This window comes from Rousettus aegyptiacus, unplaced genomic scaffold, assembly GCF_014176215.1.
Source record: "Rousettus aegyptiacus isolate mRouAeg1 unplaced genomic scaffold, mRouAeg1.p scaffold_m13_p_2, whole genome shotgun sequence".
NCBI classification, from domain to species: domain Eukaryota; kingdom Metazoa; phylum Chordata; class Mammalia; order Chiroptera; family Pteropodidae; genus Rousettus; species Rousettus aegyptiacus.
The window spans coordinates 138,209,719-138,231,698 of record NW_023416295.1 but is presented as its reverse complement, the minus strand read 5'-3'; the positions used below and the strand labels follow the sequence as shown (position 1 = coordinate 138,231,698).

Here is a 21,980-nt window from a genome sequence, read left to right as displayed (position 1 = left end):
TTGCCATTAATTTTAATGATCAGTAATATATCAGAAAGAAAATCTATCCCCAAAACTGTTTCTCTTGATGATCAAAATTACTACTTGAAAATAAAATTTTTAATTGAGTTGTTTTGGTATGTTTGGTAAGTAAATAACATTTTTACTTTTTTTAAAGAAAAATAAAAACAATTCAATAAATCGGTTTTTGAATGAGACTGAAAGGTTTTGTCAGCAAATCACAAAATTTGTAACTTTTATGTTTTATTCAAGGCTAATTTACTCAGTAGCTAAATTTATAATAATGATCTTGAAATTTATATTGATATAAAAGCCACAAGAGTAATTAATAGTGAGAATGACTATCCATAGGAATATTATCAGTATGTCTCAATTGAATAAAGTGACTTTTAATCTTAATCTTAGGCTATCTGTAGGTTTTATGATCATTCTTTTAACAAATGTGTATTGACCACATACAATATTTCAAGTATTAAAATGAATATTAGAAATGTAAAGATGAGTAAGGCAATTTCTGCTTTCTGCTTAAGTCTGGTGCAAGAGATAGACAATTCAAATGTGGTAAAGCAACAGATGTACTGTGAACACAAAGAAGACATAGACTCTTCAGGGAAGGTGAAAAGGAGGTGGTTTGTGAGGCTTGACTTGTCATGAAGAATGAATAAAAGTTTGCAAGGTATATAAGTAATATTATTGACTAATATTTATTGAGCACTTAATATGTATTGCTTTAAATATTCTATATGTGTTAATTCACAACAGCCCTAAAAAGTCAATGCTATCATCCCTATTTTACAGATGAAGAAACAGAGACAGACTGGTTAAGGAACTCAATCAAATTCACATAATTTTAAGATCCTGGAGTAAGAATTTAAATTCAGGCACTCTTGATCCAGAATCTACACCTAAGACTTTTTTTAAAATTTAAAAACAAATATGTTATATATAGGCAAAAGAGGAATTACAAGTGATAGTGTAAAAATTAAAGTGTATTAGCAATACACTTGGGAGTTGTCCTTTATCTTGATTATACTCTTAACAATTTTTGATAGAGAAAAGATGTTTCCCAAATTCTAACTATATATAGTAATTGCCATTTTGCTTGATTTTCACATACCTCATTTAAATCAACTTGACAACAAGAAATGCAAGTACCTCTTTGTATGAAGACATAATCCTTTCAATAGCATCAGCTCCAGATGCCAATAAATTCCGAGCAGTGGTAAAGGCTTCTGTTCGTTCACTAACCATAGCTTGTTTTTGACCATCTTCTAAATTTAAAAGCAAATTACAAAACTATTTAGTTTTTTTGAGTAACTAAATTTCTTTATATAAATAAATCGTGGCTAAAATAACCATATATAAAAATGTCAATAGTATTAGCAATTTCCTAGACATTTAATGAATTATTGAAAATATAGTAGTCCCAAATTTTAATTTAGGCTCCCTCCCCTTTTTTTTCTAAAAGGAGAGTTAGAACAATTAAATGTATAGGAATTAAGACTATTTTCATTAACATTCTTTTAACCCTTTCGAAATTCAACTGCCTGCCCTTATTATAGCTAGGCAATGAAATACTATGGATTTGGTCTAAAATAGAACTAACTGGAATAGAAGCAAATATTTCTAGTGTGGTTCCTTTAGTAGAAATGTAAATTGGCTGACACTCATAATCTAGCCTCTGTCTACCTGTTCCAACAAACCTTCACCTTATGGTACAGCAGCTCCCCAACATACAATACTGTTTACCCTCTCATATTAGCATATGTGACTTCTTCTGACTTCAATATACTTCTTTTCTTTTCTTGCCTAGTTTTTTCTTCAAGAGTTAACTCTTTAGTATAGGTTTCAGTGGAAACCCTTATTTAGCTTTTCTAATGGACTATGAATTTCTTAAGAGTAAAGACTGTGTGTTTTATTCTTTATTCCTAGTATTTAGTAGAGGTTTGGCACATAGTACTCCTTAATGTGTATTATATGGTCACATGGATGGATGGATGAACATCCTAAATAACTGCCAATGCAAAACTATGGTTAAGAGTCAGAAGTCAGACTGGGTTTGAATCCAGGCTCTACTACTTATTGGCAAATACTAAGGTAAAGAGAATAAACCACTTATCCTCTCCATGCCTATTTTCTCATGTGAAAATGAGAGAAATAATAGTACTACCTCAAACAATCTTATCTTACTTACTTAAAGTGTTGTAGAGTTTAAAGCTGAAGTACAAATGAAGTGTCAGCCTAATTCATGGCCTATAATAACACATGTTCTAGATGTTAGCTGTTATTATTTTCTCTAGTTATTATTGCTGTTATTGCATATCTACACAATTTAGTCTTATTCTTCAAAATTATTCTCTCCTGGTCATTACTTTAATCTTTCCATCAATTTGATTCTTTATCTAATCCTTCTATAGATTATCTCTAAAGTTCTAAATTAAATGCTATAAATTAAAGAAGAAATTAAAATGATATAGAAAGCTATAGGCCCACTTTGGTATTTATTTCACTCTGATTTATCTCAACATAAAAGGTTTTTTTTCCCTTCCAAAACAATGCAATTATTTAACTTGTGCCCCATTGTGCCTACCAAACACTTTCATCTTTACTTGCTCATAGACAGATCGGCTGAATTTGAAAGGGATCCATGCATAATATAAGGTAAAATTCACTCAGCAGATAGTTACTGAATCTAGATGTGCATGAAATTAGGGAAGGTGTTACAGGACATGCAAGGATTAATGTGATTTTCAGACTCTTTCCTTAGGAAGCTTACGATTTGGTAAGAGAGAAAAGACAAGTTCCCTAATAACTATGCTGAGCAGCCAATGATGAGAGTTAATATGAGGTGCTTAGAGTAGGCAAAAATCATTTCTTATACAAGAGACAGGAAATGCTTCATGGAGAAGTAGATTGTGAGTGAGGCCTTGAAGATGATATACAATTTGAATACATCATAAGTAGGGCATGGGCAATGGCATAGAGAAGGGAAATTTTAAGCAGCGCCAACAGAATGATAAAAGCTTAGTTGAGATACAGTGTGGTTGGTGTCAGACACTGATTTTGTCTGAGTATCAGAATCACCACGAATGTACAGAAACTTTTTAAAATAGTCCAATATAGTCCCTCCTGACCCTACACTGCTCTAAAGAACTACCATTGTTTCCCTCAAAGTTAGTTTCCTTGAAAAATGAAAAAGAAAGACTTTGAGCGCTGGTATAATTGAGGAGTAAAAAATATGATTGGATAAATAGACTGGGAGCAGAATGTAGATACTGTTAAACGCATTTAAATGTGTAATAAAATATAGATAACCACATACATGCAGAAAATTACCAAAGGATTCTCAGCAAGCTACCAAAATAGTGAATTGCTGTATCGGTTGAAGTGCTAAGAATAGTATTGGCTCATAGATAATCCAGCTGATGATCTAAAATAATTATGGGATTTTATGAATTTGGGTTAAAAGGGGTTTGCATAATAGCTTTCACTGACAGCCTCTATTAAGAAGAAAAAGCACTAGTACAGATGGATTTGTGTTTGATGTGGCATGGTTCTTTCCATGTTGCTTTGGCAGATTAATGCTTACTGGGTTTTCTTCATGTTTTTAACAACAAAATTACAAATAGTTCTGGACAGATTTAATTTCACATTCTACTGGTTGTTCTTTGGCAGGTACTGTGAAATCAGTGCCAGTAGTATTTGGTCATGCACATGACAGCCAACTGCATAACCTCTATGACAAGGCCAGATGCCTTAATGTCAGAGATATAAATTCATGACCTGAAGGACTCACCTACTTTGTACCCTAGGTCAAAAGATTTTATTTTCCTTGCTAAATATTTTAAGTATAGTGTCAGAAGTTTCTCCTTTAAGGATTGAATATTTAATATTATATCTTCTTATTTTACTGCTACTTTCCAACTCCACTAATAAGTATATACTGAAACATGGTCACATCTGTTGTTATTTCACTGAAAATGCAAGAAAGGTTTTAAAAACTAAGATTATGTAATTATACATTTGTCAAAACCCCTAGTTCTGCACCATACAAAGAGTAAACTATGGACTTCAGTTAATAATATGTAAATATTGGTTCATCAGTTATAGCAAACGTACTACATTAATACAATATGTAAATAATAGGGGAAATTGTGGAGGTGTTTGTGAACTCTCTGTACTTTCTGTTCAATTTTTCTATAAACCTAAAAATGCTTTAAGAAAATTAAGTCTATTAATTTTTTAAAAATGAAAAAAGTAAGCTATTCCTCTGTACTTTTTTCCTTTGGATTTATAATCTGAGCTTATTTATTTACATTTACATTTTTTTTTACCTTTGTCAACTTGACAAATTTCAACAAACCTTATAGCCTTACCCTACTTCATACCATATATAAATAAAAATTCTAATTGAAGATCTCAATGTGAAATAAAAAAACAGTGAATTTCTAAAAGGTAAATAGAATAACTTTGTGACCTTGAGTTAGATAGATATTTCTTAAACAGGAGATAAAACAACTAGTCACACACACACACAAAAGTTGATAAATTGAACTATTAAAATTATGAACTTCTATTAGATACCATTAAGACACTGAAAAACAAAGAATAAAGTGGGAAAAGATATTTAAGATTGTGTGAGTGTTTCTGTCTAGGAAAGGTTCATTTCAGAATATATAAGAGCTTTTACAAATCAATAAGAAAAAAAACAGATAAACCACTTTAAAAATGAGCAAAATACTTATTGGCACTTCATACAAAGGCTATCCAAATAAACAATATACAAATGAAAAGTATTTAACCTCATTAGTCATCAAAGAAATGCAAATTATGGCCCTGATGAAGTACCACTACACACTCATATGAAAGCCTAAAATGAAAGACTGACATCGAACATTGACAAATATGCGGAACAACTAGAACTCGCATGTGTACAGTGCGGTACTATTTTATAGAAGTTTCGAAAACCAGCAAATACTAATGAATGGCTAGTACAATAATAACCTTTGCTGTGGCATGGTTGGGGCGGAGGCAGGGCAGGGCAGGAATAACTGAGGTTGGGGTAGGGGACTGAGGATAAGGATAAGATTGGGAGAGGATATGGGGGCTTCCAAGATTGAAGGTAAAGCTCTATTTTTCATAGTCATGTGTATGTATTGACTTTGTGACAATTCATTGAGTGGCACACAAATGATTGTACCCTTCTTGGCATGTATGTTTTACCTGAAAAATTATAACTATTTATATGTATATCTAATTATATCTAGAAAGTATGTCTTTGATATGTATTGATAATTACTGCTATAATATTTGGTCGACAGGAGAGTAATCATATCCAAACTGATCCACAATATAAAATAATATTTCAATAATTTGGCATTAGATTATGAGACATATTAATGCAGCAGGAGTTATGGATATAATCTGGTTGTAGATACATTTTAGTAATAAAATGATCATCCACTTACTAGAGTGATGGTAGAGTTTAGCTGCATTCCTAAGAGCAGTATCTCTCAGTTGCTACTTCTGATGTGTCACCTCACATTAATGGATCACTAATATGTGGACACTACCACCAATATGCAGACACTACTGCAGTACTAGTGGTTAGATGTTTTCTTCCTTGCCTGTTAAGACGTCTGGAATCTGGAATAAGGTTTGTCAGAAGGGATCTATAAGTAGTTTCCCCTTGTCTTGCTCAGAAGGCAAGAAGAAAGGTGGTCTACAATATTAAAAAATTGAGATTATAGCTCCCAAGTAAATATTTTCTTCATATAATTTCAGTCTTTCTCTTAATACAAAGAAAGGTACCAGTAATGTCCTCTAAAAACATCTATTAGAAACCATATATAATTAACCATTTCAATGCCTCTTTTTCAACCATTTGATCCCATGATTTGTTGCTCTCAAACTAAGTTAAATCCCTTATAGAGTAAGTTTCAACATAACTAATATGAGGTAGAATGCTAAAAAGGAAAAAAACATTGCTCTAGGATTTACTAAATGTCTTCTGCCCTTAGCGTTTCTACCAACTTTCTGAGTGACCTTAGGCAAGTCTGAGGCTCCAAACTAGATGACCTGTAAGTTCCTCTTCTGATGTAAAATGGCATGGTTCCACATGTAATTTTATAATGTCAACTTGAATATAAACATAATCCAGTCCTTACTATAAGATTTTACTTAAAGTTGTAGGTTGACAGTATAACAAATCTATTATAGAACTATTTCTTTTCCTCCTCCCTGCCAAAAGTATGCAGGCTCTTCCTCTTATCTGCATTTTTACCTCTGATAATTATGCTAGCAAACATCTACTGAGCATTTCCTCAGAGGCAGGCATTGTTCTAAGTTTTACATAGGTGATTTTCTTTAATCCTCCTAATAACCCTGTTATAAATTCCCTCATTTTGAAAAGGAGGAAATTGAAGTATATAAAGGTTAACTGATTTGTCCATAGTGATGGCCTAATTAACAAAAGAGCCAGTATCTGAACCCAGGCAGTCTGACTCCAAAGCTGCCATGGTAAAAGTATAATAAAAATTAACAATTGCTTTCACCTAAATTCTTACTACTTGCAAAGGACCGTTTCAAAGCATGTTAACACAATATATATAATTTCATAAAAATTCTATAAGATGTATTTTATTAACTTTATAGTTAGGAAAACTGAGGCATATAAAGTTTACATAACTTTCTTAAGGATAAATACTATTAAATAGCAGAGTCAACATTTAAAAAGTGACCTGCTTCTTTATTCTATTCTCTTTTTCTTCCAATCTCTCTTTTCTCCCTTTTCTTTTTGCCAGTCTCTGTCATTCACCCATTTTTCCCACCTGTTGCCTTAAATATATATAGTACCATGCACTTACTTCAACAACTCAGGGCATAAAAATAAACTAAGATTGAAGATTAGATTAGATTATATGGTATGTAATTCTAAGACCTAAAGCCTCAAAGACATATCATTATCTAATAAAATAAATAATTTTGTCTGAGTAAAATAATAATATTTTCATGTATGAAGTCATCGTAGGTCAAATGTATTTAGTAAACACATACATATAAACATTACAAGCACATATAGTATACAGAAGATATTGAAGCACACTCTCATAATAATATTGTCATATGAATTCCTTTTATTCTATGAAATTCTTATATTATTTTTCTTTGTATACAATTTTCTTTTGAAAAAAAACTTTAAGAATCACTAGTTTCATTTGCATCAATGTGATTACTTTCTTGTAAATTTTTAATGCTGTTTCTTTAATTTAATGTGGTATTTTCAGGATTTGTAGGATTTATTTCTAAATATCTTATTACATCACCTACAAAACTAAGATTGTTATATTCTTTGCATGCATTGTTTACTTCTTACTGGTCCCTGTGGGGTTAATTTGTCACCATTAATAGCTGTATTTTCTCTGTTCTATGTTTACTCCAGGGTTTTCTAATGAGACCTGTGCTTCCAGGGACTGCTAGGAGTACACGGTAACCTTGTAACGGGTCATTGCTAAAATACATAATACATAAAACGTCAAAAAATATTCATATACTTAGATTCATTATGAATATGATAATTTTGTCATTTCTTAGTAAAACTGATCTTACAAACATAGGTTTTTAAGTGTCTTTTTTTCTTTACTACTCTTGAAAAAGAAATTTATTTTATTTCATTATAAAAGGATTAAGTCTAAAAATACCATTATTAACAACGTCTTTTTCAATATAAACTTTTAAAATGATTTAAAAAAATAAATTTTGAAAACGTAAAATCAAATAAAATTCAATTTTCCAGTAATTTATTGTTGAGTAGTGGAGTATATTTGGTATATGTGTAGCACTTATTACAAGGAATTGACAAATCCTAATTAGTAATTACTAAAATGAATCGTTTTAGGTTAAGAATGACCTAAATTTGGCAAGTGTTTTACAAGAGGAGGGTCAATGTTTTATTTTGGAGGAAGAACAGAAAATGCTGCTGCTTTAATTCCGCTCTGTCCCTACCAATTAAGACCCAAATTCCCACCTCAAGTATTACACATTTTAATGTTGCGCTTTTTGCCCTTACCTTTTTTAGTTATTCCAAAGGATGAAAATGTTGGTAAAAACCATTAAGGACAGATTTAGATATCTGCAACTTGACAACCACAATACCACCCTATCCCTCACCCCCACAATACCACCAAATCATGTTGCATGGAAGGTTATATATATTACCTACAAATGGAGGAGACTTTGTTCCATGGCATAAAGCAGTATTTCTGGTTGCCTAAGGTAGTCAACCAACTTTACAAATCACAAATCAGGGCAGATCCAGTTATAGGCGATTTATAGACTAAATGAATTGGATATGCAGAACTGAAGTTTGTAATGGGTAAAACTTGTACTCTTTTTAAAAGCATTAATTTGTTTTGAGTTTAAATATTAAGCTAGAGGTTCATTCTCTATTAGGCAGTATGATTAAAATTGCTCAAGGTTAACTCCCAGAAACAATGCATCAGAGATCTCAGAAATATATCAGAACTGGAAAGGTCTTTTGAGTCACTTGTTTCCTTTTTTACATTGCTGGTCTTGTTACTGGATGTTGCAGTCTGCCATTATTTCTGACTATTAACGACTATAGAATAATAGCTACACACACACATATCACTCACACAAAACCAGCAGTGATAACTTCAAGAGAAATAATCTTAAACATATATTTGAGATTAAGCATAAATGCCATTACCACCATCTGCAAAGCCAGTTGCAGTGATAATAGGTACAGCCACCATAATTAGTCCACTGCTGCTCCAAACATACTTCATCAAGAACTGCTCTATCATGATGTACCACAAACGTTTGGATAAAATGAGGTTCATCTGATCTGCTAAAGCTTTGTAACTTTTCTGGAGTTGCTTCATTTCTACCTATAGAGGGAAAAAGAGTTAAGAATTAACTGAGCATAAACTATAAAAATAAATATTGTATGCTTGGGGACTTTCTTTAAAGATAAGTTCCCTATTAGTTTGTTTTACTTAGTATAGTATTATCTATGATTCTAACAATCAATAAATCCAGGTTAATATCCCATTTAGTTATTATTTAGTTTTATCACACCCCTAAAATTAATATTAAAAACATGATACTCAGCAAATATAATGTTAAGTATAAAAAATATGTGATTTATAATTATGATTTCAAAATTATATGTAAGATGTTAAAATTAAATAGTTCTGTAAGACATGTGTAAACAATGTTAGAACATTATCCTTCTTGATTGTATCAAAAATATATGAAAATAAACACAATACATATATGTGTAATTAATTAGACTCCAGTTTTCAACTAACTCAATTTATGGAGTTTTGTCTCAAATTCAAGAAGCCTAGCATGCTGTAATTTACATCACTGAGTTAAGAAGATTGACAAATCAATATGATTAATACAACACATGAAGCCAATTTTCATGTTAGAGTAGAAGTCCTAAATTTGCCTTAAAATTTCTTCCTCAGATTGGTTCTGCTATAAGAATTATTTTTCGATAATTGGTAATGCTTCAACAATTAAGTAATTCTACTCAGTAATTAAAGTACCATTTTCAACTTTAGACTACCTTAATATTTTATTTGCCGAGTCATTTTTATTAAAATTTCAGATGCATCACCTTGAAAATTTCTGTCACATTTAATATTATGAAGTTATTTTCATGCACCATAAGTTTATGTGATTATGCTATTTTAGGGAACTGCTTAATGTCAAACATCTTTAATATTTAAAATAACATTCTGGGACTTCTTTTCTCTTCCTTTCTAATCTTAGCTTTTCTTCCTAAGTTAGACAAGATTTCATTTTACTGCCTTTTATTGGTGTCAAAATGTAGTGCTGTACATTAATTCAGGGTAATGAATATTTGTGAGACAAGATCTCCTGCACTTCTTAGAACTTAGGATACTCCATCATTGACCAGACATACAAAATTGTCAAACTTGTCTTTCATATGAAAGCAAGGTTTTTGTTTCTCTTGAAAAACAAAAGAACAACAACCACAAAACACCATCCTAAATTTTCTACCTCAGTGGAAATGTGTTTAGTTTCCAAACGTATATTTTCTTCTAAGTTTCTGGAACCACCTATTAAGTTAGGATTTAAGTTTTAAGAAAATGGTTTAGAGATCATTCCTAGCATATTTGGGTAACCGAGCCTAAGTAGACTATTTTTTAGAGTGTCGAACATTTTATTCTGATGAAACTTTTGAAAAGTTTGCACTCTATAATTTTTAAACAGCTTGTGATTAAACAGGGTAATGAAGCATACATTTAAATAAAGGTTTAGATGTAATAGGAGTGGGACCATCGACAGTACAACAGATGGTATCTAGCATTGAAGTGGCAGCTTGAACAGTCTCACATTTCACTCATCACCTTAATTTCTCTTACCTTATGTCCTCTGTAAAAGGCAATTTCTTCAACATTGGCTATAATTCTGGAGTGCACATACCGCAAATAACCTTTTCTGTGAGCTTCTTCAGCCACCAATTTACCAAATTTGGGAGAGCAGGCTTTCAACACTTTAGCTGTGGCATATACCACAAGCCCTGCTAATAGGGTCGGCCCAACTGGGCTCGCACCTCTGGATGTAGCAGTTTGGATGAGCGTATAGGAGGTCAGGATTACATCTAAAATAGGTTTAGTCAGATTGGAATACAAGTGAGCCACAGATTGGGAGAACATCATAATATCCTCAGTGAGAGACTGGTCAGGGTTTGCCAGCCTCCCATCCATATTGATCACCTTATAATAAGTCTCATTTGTAAAATAGGTTTCGTAGGCATGGTCTACTAGGCGAGTTCTGAAGGCCAAAGCCAATTTGCACTCCAGGTACCTTATTGCACTGTTGACAAAGGTGGCAGGGATGGCAATCATAAGCCACTTGATTAATTTGATGATGAAAGTCCGAGGCTTCTTCTCCACAATGCTTTTTACTATTTTTCCATCCAGACCAGCCACATAGATAGACAGAAAAGTTCTTGAGACTAGAGCCACTGAGTGGAGGCAGAGCCACCCTGTTTCAGTGGTCACAAGTTTTGGAAAGAGAATTTTCCGAAGTTCTAGTAGCTGTTTGAAAAAATCTGCATTCACTCCAGGCGAAGGGTTTTTACAAGTAATCTCGGTGCAATGCAGTATTTCTCTGTTCTCTCCAGCCGGATAAGCTTCTTTTTTCTTCCTGTGGCCAGATTGCTTTAAACGATTGCTAATGATGGGATAGAGTGTTTTCAGAGCATATGCCGCAGCCACCAGGCAAGCAGCCCTTTTAGCAGCACTCGATCGGGTCCATTTCACTCGATCAGTTGCTACATTTAGCATATGTATCATTTTCCCAGTTACCCAAACCGGCTTCAAAAGGAGTTGTTTAGAAGATCATGCTCCGCGGAGATCCCCAGTAAATGTTTCAGAAAGTCCTACAGCGTTCCATACTCTGCAGTGTTTCTCCTCTTCTGTTTTTTTTTGTTTTTGTTTTTAATTTTGTTCTGCTGTGACAGATGCAGCAGAGCTCAGACTCCACTGCATCTAATGGGGATGAGTCCCTTAGAAGCTCAAACTAACTGCACCAAGCCGCCTCAAGCTCCTCCCATTCAGGCCCCTCATTGGCTGTGGAGGCGGTGGGACCTTGGAATCGTCTCTGCTTCCCTTTGAACCTTGAAAATGCGGAGAGAGCAAAACAAATTACATCCTTAAACAGGAGTTCAGAGAGTTAAATATCTATTTTTGGAGAGGTCGAATCAGGGAAGCTGCTGGTGACAAAACCTATCGTAGCTACTGAGCATGCTCAGCGTCACTTAGAAACACACATAAGTTTCAGAACATTCCTCACTTCTCTAAGGTAGATAGATCACACTAGGGGAAAAGCAAAAAGAAAGAGAGATTTCCAAAAGCTGTAAAACGAGATGAGGGGGAAGGAACCAGGGAGTTGAGAGAGGGACAAGAGGATCAACATAAAATGAATATGAAAAGGCTATGGAATGAATCTGAAAGGAAGAGAGAAGAAAGAGACAAGTGGGAAGGGCACTGGAAAAAAATATTTAGATCTATTTTTTGGTCTCGCCCCACTCTATTTAATTTTTATTTTTGTCTGCCATTTTATATGAAGTCCCAGAACTTACACAGTTATAATTAAGGGTTTGGCTTTTTTTTTTTTTAAACAAAAAGTAAGTCTTCTGTGTTATAGAAACTAATTCTTTGCTATACTACCATTCCTGTTAACTTGTCCTTATAATAAAAATCTTCCAACCCTTTAACTATTTTTAGCAACGGAGCTCTGATACACTGGTATTATTTACAACACAACTATTAAATAACTGAGAGCAATGTTTCGCTTCTACCATTCCCTGGTGTCCTTTAGATAGTTGTTACTTGGAGGTATGTGACTCTAAAATCAAAAGTTAACCATTTGGGAATCCAACTGCAGTTAGTGGAAATAGCTTCTCCAGGACCTTACTTCAGTTTTCAAGAGTTCCTGGTCTTTTGAAAACTTTTGTTTGTTTGTCTTTGTTTATGCTAAGAATCTGTTGGCTACCTTCCATTTCCATTTTGATTATTTGATAAAAACCAAGAGTGTTAAAAAAAAATTCTCTGTATCCCTAATGGAGGACTTAAACTATTAAATAGTCAAACAAAATTCTGCATATTAAAGAAAATGCAAAGGCAATTTTTTTAGGCTAGGATGAATGTATTCGTGAATATGCAAAAATATTTTAGCTTCCTCACCCCACCACACAAACATAATATAACATTTCTAGTCAGCTAGAAGCCTGGGAAGATATGCATTCAACTAGAACAAAGGTTGGCAAATTACAACCCAACCAGTGAGCCAATAGAACCAATGGCTCTTGAGCTTATAATGGTTTTTACATTTTAAAGCAGTTGAAAATACATCAAAAGAAGAACAATATTTTGTAATGTGAAAATTGTATGAAATTCTTATTTCAATGTCCATAAATAAAGTTTTCTTGGTATATGGCCACACCCATTTATTTACTAATTATCTATGGCTTTTAAGCTATAGTGGCAGAGTTGTGTAGATGAAACAGCATGACATATTTACTACCTGGCCCTCTTCAGAAGTTTTCTAACCCCTCTGCTAGAATATAAAGCCTGTCTCAGGGCCGAATGATCTTGATTATTTAGTTTACTATGAATAAATCACTATCCTCACTTTAATAAGTACAAATATTCCTACATAAGCTTTTAAATCTCCTCCTTTCCCATATACCTATATTAATTTTAATATAATAATAATCATCATCACAGATCTCTTTTCATTTGCTTGCATTCGATTCAGATTTACTAACACATGAGTAGCAAATTCATGCAAATCTTTTGGTAGCTGGTCATAGTATCATAATAGTTTATTTCAAATTCCTTTATTACTAATCTCCTGCTTTTCGTGTGTCAAAATAAGGCTGCTTTATACTTATAAATTTTAATTTTTTATGTCACATCTCCTGACTGTGATAAGACAAGTGGAGGGTCAGGTTAAACTTAACTGGGGCATGATAAGAGGATGTTCAGCCAGACAAAATATGGTACACGAGGGATGCATAAGTCAGAAAGCAGTTGACAATCAAGGCAAGTGGCTTGCATCACTGGTGTAAGACATCCATATCAGAGGAGGAGCCGGGCAGTGGGAAATTTAAAAGTAAACAACATTAGAGATCCAAACAGTTTTGCTCTTAATTTTAAGTAGGTCAGTTTATCAACTGATAATGAGGTTAGATTACAGACACAAACCTTTAATGTTTGGATGAAAGACTTGTTGGAATGAACAATTAGGTGTGAAGAAAATAATCAAGATAGAAATTTGGTTACTAGAATTGTAGTACAAGGGAGGTTGAAGGCCAGTTACCAGAACTGGGGGAAAAATCAATCTGAGATTTGACTTGATGTTGAACCACTGAAGTACAGACGTAACTATAACCATGTAAATTCCATTCCCACCCTTCACCCCTATCCTGCCCCCAAGAGTCGAGGTTGGTCCTAGCATTGGAGACTAGGCTCAATCCTTTGGGGAAGGCAGAGGAAGAATTAGAGATGATGGGAAACAAGATAGTAATTCCAGTTGGAAATACTTGCCATTTAAGTATGAAATTAAGAGTGTCAAGGTACTTCTTTCATGTTTTCTAATGGCAGTATGTAATTAAAGCACAGAGAATGTTAATTTAGTTTGAATTTCAAACCAGGTGAGAAAAAGAGCTAAAAAAAAAATCACTTACTATAGTAAACATAATTCAGCCTAATTTCCACTCAAGCTTCTCTACACGTGTTTATATGGGGAAGTACTAAAATTTCTTAAGAGGGGAGAAATAATCTTAGAAAAAGATCTTGAAAATGAATGAAATAAAAAACAAGCAATAGTTATCAAATTGCCCTACTGGCCCTGTTTGACTCTTATCAGTTATGTAGCCTTATTCATGTGAGGCATAAACAACATCGAAGATGAGATCGTAGGTCAACATTTCAGCTGTTACGAATAACTACCTAATGACTAGTTCATAAGGAAAAGTATTTTCTGTGAGGGAAAAACCAGTAAATATATTGTCTGAAGATACATCTTCCTTAGTCTCATTCACCATTTCCACTGAAATGAGTTTAGTCAGGGAGAAAGATGATTTAATTTAGCTCCCAGTTTTTGATTCTTCTCAACGGATTGGTCAATCTTTCCTTTATGTCCTTCACATAAAATAAAGCAAAAAAAAAAAAAAAGTCAGTTAATTCTTTAGTGAATGATATTCCCCTTCTAGTTAATTTAGACTAACTTTGTATGTTTTTAAAATCTTGAGAGTAGGAAAGGCAAATATGCTGGGCCATTGCTCTGCCTTGACTGTATTGTTAGTTACTGAGAAACAACCTCCTACTCTATGCCTAAGAGTAATTTGTTCTGAAATGTATTCAACTGGTGTAGTTCAAACCAAGAGATGCATTTTAGTGAATTTTTGTTATAAAAATCAGAATTTGTATCATTAAACGAGATGTCTATCCTGGGATATAATCCTATTTTAGATACTATTTTTCAGTTACTTAACAGAAAATGTATTACATTTTTAATTGCAAGATATTCCCCAGGTTTAAGTCTAGAAAATCATCATGACAAGTAGGGAAAAAAAGTACTTTGTGCATTTCTTTGAGACAAGAGATGTCTAGTTTCTAACCAAAATGTTATTTAACAGTTTGTAAGATAAATATTTTGTGAAGGTATACAAACATAACACAGAAATGAACAGTAAAATCCAATTTTTGTTTTGAAATTTTTTTCAGTAAGGAGTTGAATCTGAGCCTTTACTGCTAGGGTGTTTTGATCAAGCTCTCAGAAACACAAAATGTACAGAATAGTAAATTACTGCATTGCAATGTTCTAATAAAGTGTTTACTGAATATTGAAATTGCACATGAAAGATATTTAAAGGATTTGGATACAATATGATAATGGAAACATCATCTTAAGGATTAGAGATCTATAATTTTGTCCTTGCCTTCTTTTTCTTCCCTAAGCCTGGTCTTTAATATGAAAAGGCTGAGGTCAATAAGAGCTACATAAAATTACAGTGTGGCTGGTTTGAAACATTAAACCTGTGGCCACAGCCAGATATTTCATTTACTTAGGCCTCCTTTGACTGAGCAGCTAAAACTCTCGGTCAGGCTCCTGCTTTAGACGTGCTGACTAATTTCCCCCAGCATCCTTTGCGGCCCTATTAGGCCAGGGTCTCTGTAAAAACCGCAGAGGATGTCGGGAGATTGGGAGAGGAACCTATCAGAGTCGCAGACGCTATCGGGTGGCTGGCTGGTCGGTAGGCCGGAAAGTTTGGAGGCCCGGCAGGAGACGGGTGAGACTTAAGAAGTTGTGTTTCAGCACGGAATCGAGAAGTCTGCGGTTTAGCCGTTGGAACCTCCGTGTTTACTTCTCTTCTCGCTCAGAAGTTTTGGGGAGATGAACTGGGTCGGGGGCTCCCGGTGAGTTTGGCGCTGGATTTCGGGACTGTAGCCCTTGAGTCTCTGGACGTTCATCCCATAATGGCGCCACTTTCCTAGACCCTAGTGGAGGACATAGCCTCAGCTGGAGAGAACTTGCTAGGAGTGAGCCTTTTAATCATTATCTAAGCCGGAATACCCCAGCACTGTGTGTCTCTTCGTAAACCAAAAGCAACTCGGCTTCATCCAACTGTCTTTTCACAGTTCGGGTGAGGGCTCACTGCTCTGCTCTCCCTTGCCAGTGTCCCATGTCCTCCTCCATTGAGGCCTCTGGGTACCTGACCCCTCTTCTGGCTTCTTCCTGTGCCTGCCCCTCATTCGGGAGGGGTTTCTTCTGGGTCACTATTTAGTCTTTGCATGAATTCGGAAAGTATTTTGGAAGAGGCCATTCCTTGCTGCCCTTAAATTCATGGGGGGGGGGGCAGTATCAACCATAAATCCAATTTAGTTTGTTTTTTTTAAAGAGAAGTAAAGAGAATCGTTTTTACTTTAATAACGTGCAAGAGAATTAACAATTTTGTATTGAGGATTAATCCCATAATGTGTGATACGTTGACAATTTAGATTTGTATAACTTATTCTTTGCTATTGACCTTGAAGACCACTAGGATGGAAATCATGGGGGCTTGTAATTTCAGTTGCTCAAATTGCTTGTTAATGTTTTGATTGAAACACTAAGCCATTAAGTATATTTTTTAGTAGAACCAGAACAGTGATGATATAGTTAGATAATAACATTTATATTCTAAGGAATTTTATGAGAGGAAAGACAACGTTTGTGTCCACCACGTATTTTAATATGTTCAATAATTTTAGCAGGTGCATTTGTCTATTGAATATATTAGCATCGTATTTTAGAAATTTATCTGAATTATTCTTGGCTAGTGTTCTAGCAGCATGCTTTCACTTTGGAGAAAAGTGAAAATTCACTACAGGCTTCACAAGATTTAATTGATAAATGATTTGATGTTTTTGAATTTGACATTCTTTAAAATGAATATTAAATGAGATATGAAATCATTTTACAAATGCTTAAGCACTGTTAAAACGTGCTATTATTCTATTATATATATTTCAAACTCTGGCTATTTAGGGAGTAATATTTTAGTTGTTGGAAAGATGCAAAAGCAATATACTGCAGGAAATGTATAGTCTAGGGTTGTGTTTCTCAAAATGAGGTAATGCTGCACCTGGAGGTACTAGATATTACAGTGCTTAAGAAACCACATAAGAAATGTGACATCTCCCTGGAGCATCACTTTTACGCAGAGGTCAGAGGGATTTTTTTTTTAAATTTAAACAAATGTGGATACATTACAGAGTAAAATGCAAAACTTGTGAAATTTTGAGATAAAATGTGCAATTTTAAATACATTTTCGGTGGAGAATGGCTTCGTTAGAGTCAAACACCACACTGGTAATGAAAAACTTAGTATCTCCACTTTGTACTTTCATAGTAGACAGGGTGGGCAAGATTAGTTGATCATGGTGCACTGATCATGAGGCCTTAATGGGCTTCAGAATTCAAGAGTGTTTAATAATCACTAACAGCTGATGGAAGCTACTATAGGATAGAAATTTTAATCCTTTTCCCAGACATCCTGGAGCACTTCTTTATTCTTCTATGTTAGGATTGTTTTTTGGTTGAAAAATTTGAGAACTGTTAGGAACTTAATAGTTCCTAATGTAAACAAGTTAGAAATATAATAGTTCCTAATATAGACAAGTGACGTAACTTGAGAACATTTGTAAAGCTCCATCTAAACAACTGCTCCCTCAGAGTATTCAACATTAACTCAACAAATGTGTTTTTACTTGCCTACCTGTTTAGAACATTGTTAAGCTGTATGGGAAGAGTCAGAAAAGAAAGATATAATTTTGGTCCAGAAAAAAGAATATATGGTAGAATGGTGAGATTAGAATTGGGTAAATGACTATAATACTAGATAGTTAAAAAGCATTTAATGTATAACAAGCACTGTTCTAAGTCTTGTTGTATATTAGCTCATTTACTCTTAAAAGAACCCTGTGAGGCATGTAAAATGTCATCCACATTTTATTGATGGAGAAACTGAAATACCATTAATGTTAAATGACTTGCCCAGGTCACTCAGTTAATGGCAGAGTTAGGATTTGAGAACAATATGCTTAACTACTATGCTATGCTATATAGAAATATGAGTATTGTAAACTTGGTACAAATAAGGGCTGTGTGTATTAAGAGAACTGAGAAACAGGAAATTACATTAAGCCTTGAAGGATAGCAAGAACGAGTACCACAGAGAAGCAGTGAAACTCAGGTTCTTGGAAATTGAAAAGGAGGTCAGATAAACAATTGATCAAATTGGAGATCTAGATTTTATCCAGGCTTAGAAGAAAGGGGTTGAGAGGAGAGGTAGTAAAGAACTTGAAAGGGTTATTTGGCAGACACTAGGTGGGTCTGCATTAAGACAGGAAAACACGAAGGGGCTTTATACATTTTTGTCAAAGGAATGAATGAAGGGGGCTACAGGAAGTTTATGTTTTGGCCACAGCAGCATGATTGTATACACTAAATCGAAGCATAATATTCGTGTATATTATAGGAACCTGATATAAAGTTTAATTGCAGAATCATTTGATAGGAGGATCTTTATAATTACAGTCTTTACAACTTTTCTTGGCATAAAACAAACTTGGCGCTTGACTTTTTTCTCCCCTTCATTTTAGGGGCTCTACCAGTTATACATAAAATATCTTTTTGTGTGTGAGGGAAAGGGCTGGTGGCTAGGGAAGAAGTAAGGTTCCCTTATTTTACCTTTTAAATTACTTGATTTGGCTTTAGTGTTATGGTTGATGAACATCTTTGCAAGATATAACATTTCCTTTCAAAGTTTCATTTAGGGTAAAGAGATTTGGGCTAAGCTAAAATGAAATTCTTACATATCTATGATAGCAGTTTCCATTCTTCTGTCCCTGAAACTTGCTAATCAGTGATAAAGTCAGGTTTTTCAATTTAATGGTCTGTTCTTTTTTTTTTTTTTTTTAACGCCTTCAGCACCTGGTCTTCCTTGGTGGTCTCCCAGCCAAGTACTAACCAGGCCTGACCCTGCTTAACTTCTGAGATCAGACAAGATCTGGCACGTTGGGTGGCATGGCTGTAGCTCTTCTTTCTTTTTTCTAAAATTATATACTTTTTTCGATTTTAAAATGCCCCCTCTTTAAGTCCTTTTTGCCAAAATTAAAAGAGCAATCATTTGTCAGTCTTACTAGTTAAAAAATGTTTTTATTTTTTTGTTTTTTGCTTGTCTCGGAATCATTGTCCTAGAACGCTTAATATTTGGCACTTTTTCTGAATCACCTCTGAGACCATATTTTCCTAATCAACTTGAGGTGTAAATTTGAGAGAGGACAGATAAAAGCATTGATTTTTTTTTTTTGAATTTTGAAAAGATTCTCTTTTCTTTGTTTATTGATCATTGACTCTCTTAACATTATTCATAGCCACCTCAGACATGAAGGTGGTAGGAAGAGAGGAAAGGAAGGAGAATATAAAGATGCAACCAGTCTTTTTGGGTCACGATATGCTGTTTAGAAAGATATTGAGTATAAGTCTATAAAAACAGTGCTATGTGTGCAGTGTAAGAAGTTTTTTTTTTGTTGTTTTTTTTGTTTTTTTTTTTAGGGGAAGTTGATAACTTGGATTGAAGAATGCAACCAGTATCATAACAAAGAGATAAAATCCTGTTTAAATTTCAGTGGAGAGGTTTGCATTTATAAACGTAGGCGTGGAATGTTTGTGCAAAATATTTATTGAGTGCTATGTACCAATCATTGTGCCAGGTGGGGGTACAAAATAACTAAAATTTAATTTCTTTTTGAGAGATTTATAGTTTATTGGTGGGAGAGGAGGGAAGGATATGCCTTGTCTTTAGTTTGAAAACATTTAAGATCTACTATTGTGAATAATAGTAGAACATAGGATAGTTTTAGCTTAGGGTTTGGTGGATCAAAAACAAGGACAAAGGAAAGTTTAAATGGAGAAAAACAAACATTACATAAGTAGTTGGCGTTAAGATTATATTTAAATATTTTAAAATGTATGTGTGTTTCCTTTATGGTGAAATTGAAAGCCAGACTGAGATGTTGAAATTTTATCTTTTAATTATTGAGGAGTCATTCAAGTTTGGAAGTAACACAAATGAAAGTGGTATTTTTTGACTCTTTGTAGTGTTAGTGGTATGTAGATTGTAATATAGCAGGGAAAGATTCCTGACACTAGTTAGGATTCTGCTAGAGGGAAAATGTTATTTTTCCATTTTCTGGTGTGACTGGATAGTCTCCAAATCAAATCAACACCAATTCTAACTCACTTTGTAGGGATCATGGACGATGTGAATTTGGGTTAATTATTAAACATCACTATACAGGGGCAGTTTCAGGTTGTGAGGAGCCCTATTTATAGAAAAAAAAAATACAAAATGGTGACTACAAAATTAGGTGTAAGGCCTTGGAAGGGGCATATTTAAGGACCTGAAGCTTAAGCTTAATTAGCTTTACAGTAAATTCTCTGTACAGTAAATTAGCCTCTGTCTCTATGCATATCTTTGTTAAATGAGGATAATACTTAAATGTACAGTGAACATCATCCCAGTTAGTCTGGAATAGTTAAGGTTTCTGCCTGTGGTCCTAGTGGCATGCCCAGTTTAACATTTGTCTTGTATTTAACTATAACTACTATTACTAGCTCCATATAAATGAGACCACGTAGATTCAGTGAACATCCATTATTGTTTCACCTTTGCAGTGGTTTGAATTAATGCATGAGCCATGTGTGCAGTGAAGAATTCTTATTTTTAACATGTAGTTAATTCGGAAGATATCCAGTGATAACCCAGGCCTGACACTTTCCAGATGGAAAGTAACTAATAGCTCCTTTTAAAGACAGCATGAGGAGCACCTGCTGATAAAGTGTACTGGCACATGAGCAGTTAGGGACAGCTAACTGTCTGGGAGGGTGTAGGAGAAGTATTTAATGCTGTTGTTCTTGCTGGCTTCTTGTACCAGCTAGTTGTACCATTGTATGCTAAAATTTTGGAGATTTGTATAGCTGCCATGCCCGGGGTTGAGATCAATAAGGAACAGGAAATTTTTGATTAGGTACAAGTGAAATATTTGCAAGGGATAAAGGCTAAGTAGTCCTGTCAGAGAGCATACATAGAATAGAAGGAATGTTGTTACAGTAGTTTTGTCAACAACTTTTCTTTTTAAAATTGGTAATATGTTTGTAATCTTTTTTTGGCAGCAGGGAGCTCAAATAAAGGAAAATTAATGCTTAATGATAAATTAACTACTGACAGTTTGTTTTTCAATGAAGTTGATGATGAGCCTGTAACTTGTACATAATGTTTGCCAACATTTAGCATCTCTCATACTTATATCATTGTCCACATGTCTATCTGAAGACACAATCTACTGAAAAAGTATCAGGATTTACTTTCAGATTTGATACTTATTTTTAGGAGATTATAACTTCAGACAGCAGTTTGACACATAACAGCAGAATATCGATAAAATTATTTCTGCAATGATAACATGAATACAAAGTTGGTTAGTCATAGCATCCTGGATGAAGCAAGGTTCTTACTGAATTATGCAACTTATGTAGCCAAGATATATTTGGCTATACATATTTGGTTATGGTTTACATATATTTTATAGTCGCATCCAGAAAAGCTTAATATTTCACCAAACATAAGCTGCAGTTGCCAAAATTTCAAACTATTTTTTATATGCATAGTTAATGTAACTGAATTACAATGTTTTTGAGACAATACTAATAATGAATACAAAAAGAATACTTGGTCATGTCATTATAAACTTTCTCTCTCTGCTTTCGTTCATTGATTGGCTTTCACAAACGTTAGAGGTTTTGACGAATTACTTTTTAAATCAATTTATTGCCCTATATTGTTATTGAACATTTTTTTTAAGGTT

At 33.9% G+C, this 21,980-nt stretch overlaps 2 protein-coding genes across 3 annotated transcripts in view; one reads left to right on the top strand and one right to left on the bottom strand.

The window, feature by feature from the left end:
- Positions 1-11,594, bottom strand: part of ABCD2 (ATP binding cassette subfamily D member 2) — a 50,592-nt gene extending 38,998 nt beyond the window's left edge. Inside the window, exons 1-3 of one of the 2 annotated variants that reach the window (XM_016151691.2) lie at positions 10,419-11,594; positions 8,729-8,909; positions 1,156-1,271 (exon numbers count right to left, since the gene is read on the bottom strand). In XM_016151691.2, coding sequence (XP_016007177.1) covers positions 1,156-1,271; positions 8,729-8,909; positions 10,419-11,354 — 1,233 coding nt within the window. In that variant the 5' untranslated portion in view covers positions 11,355-11,594. The remainder of the gene's footprint in view (positions 1-1,155; positions 1,272-8,728; positions 8,910-10,418) is intronic. The other variant, XM_016151692.2, reaches the window with a different exon arrangement.
- A 4,193-nt stretch (positions 11,595-15,787) lies between these two features.
- The window catches only part of CUNH12orf40 (chromosome unknown C12orf40 homolog), a 47,693-nt gene continuing 41,500 nt past the window's right edge, over positions 15,788-21,980 (top strand). Inside the window, 1 exon segment of the mRNA XM_016151722.2 lies at positions 15,788-15,986. Within this exon segment, the coding sequence (XP_016007208.2) occupies positions 15,964-15,986 (23 nt within the window). The 5' untranslated portion in view covers positions 15,788-15,963.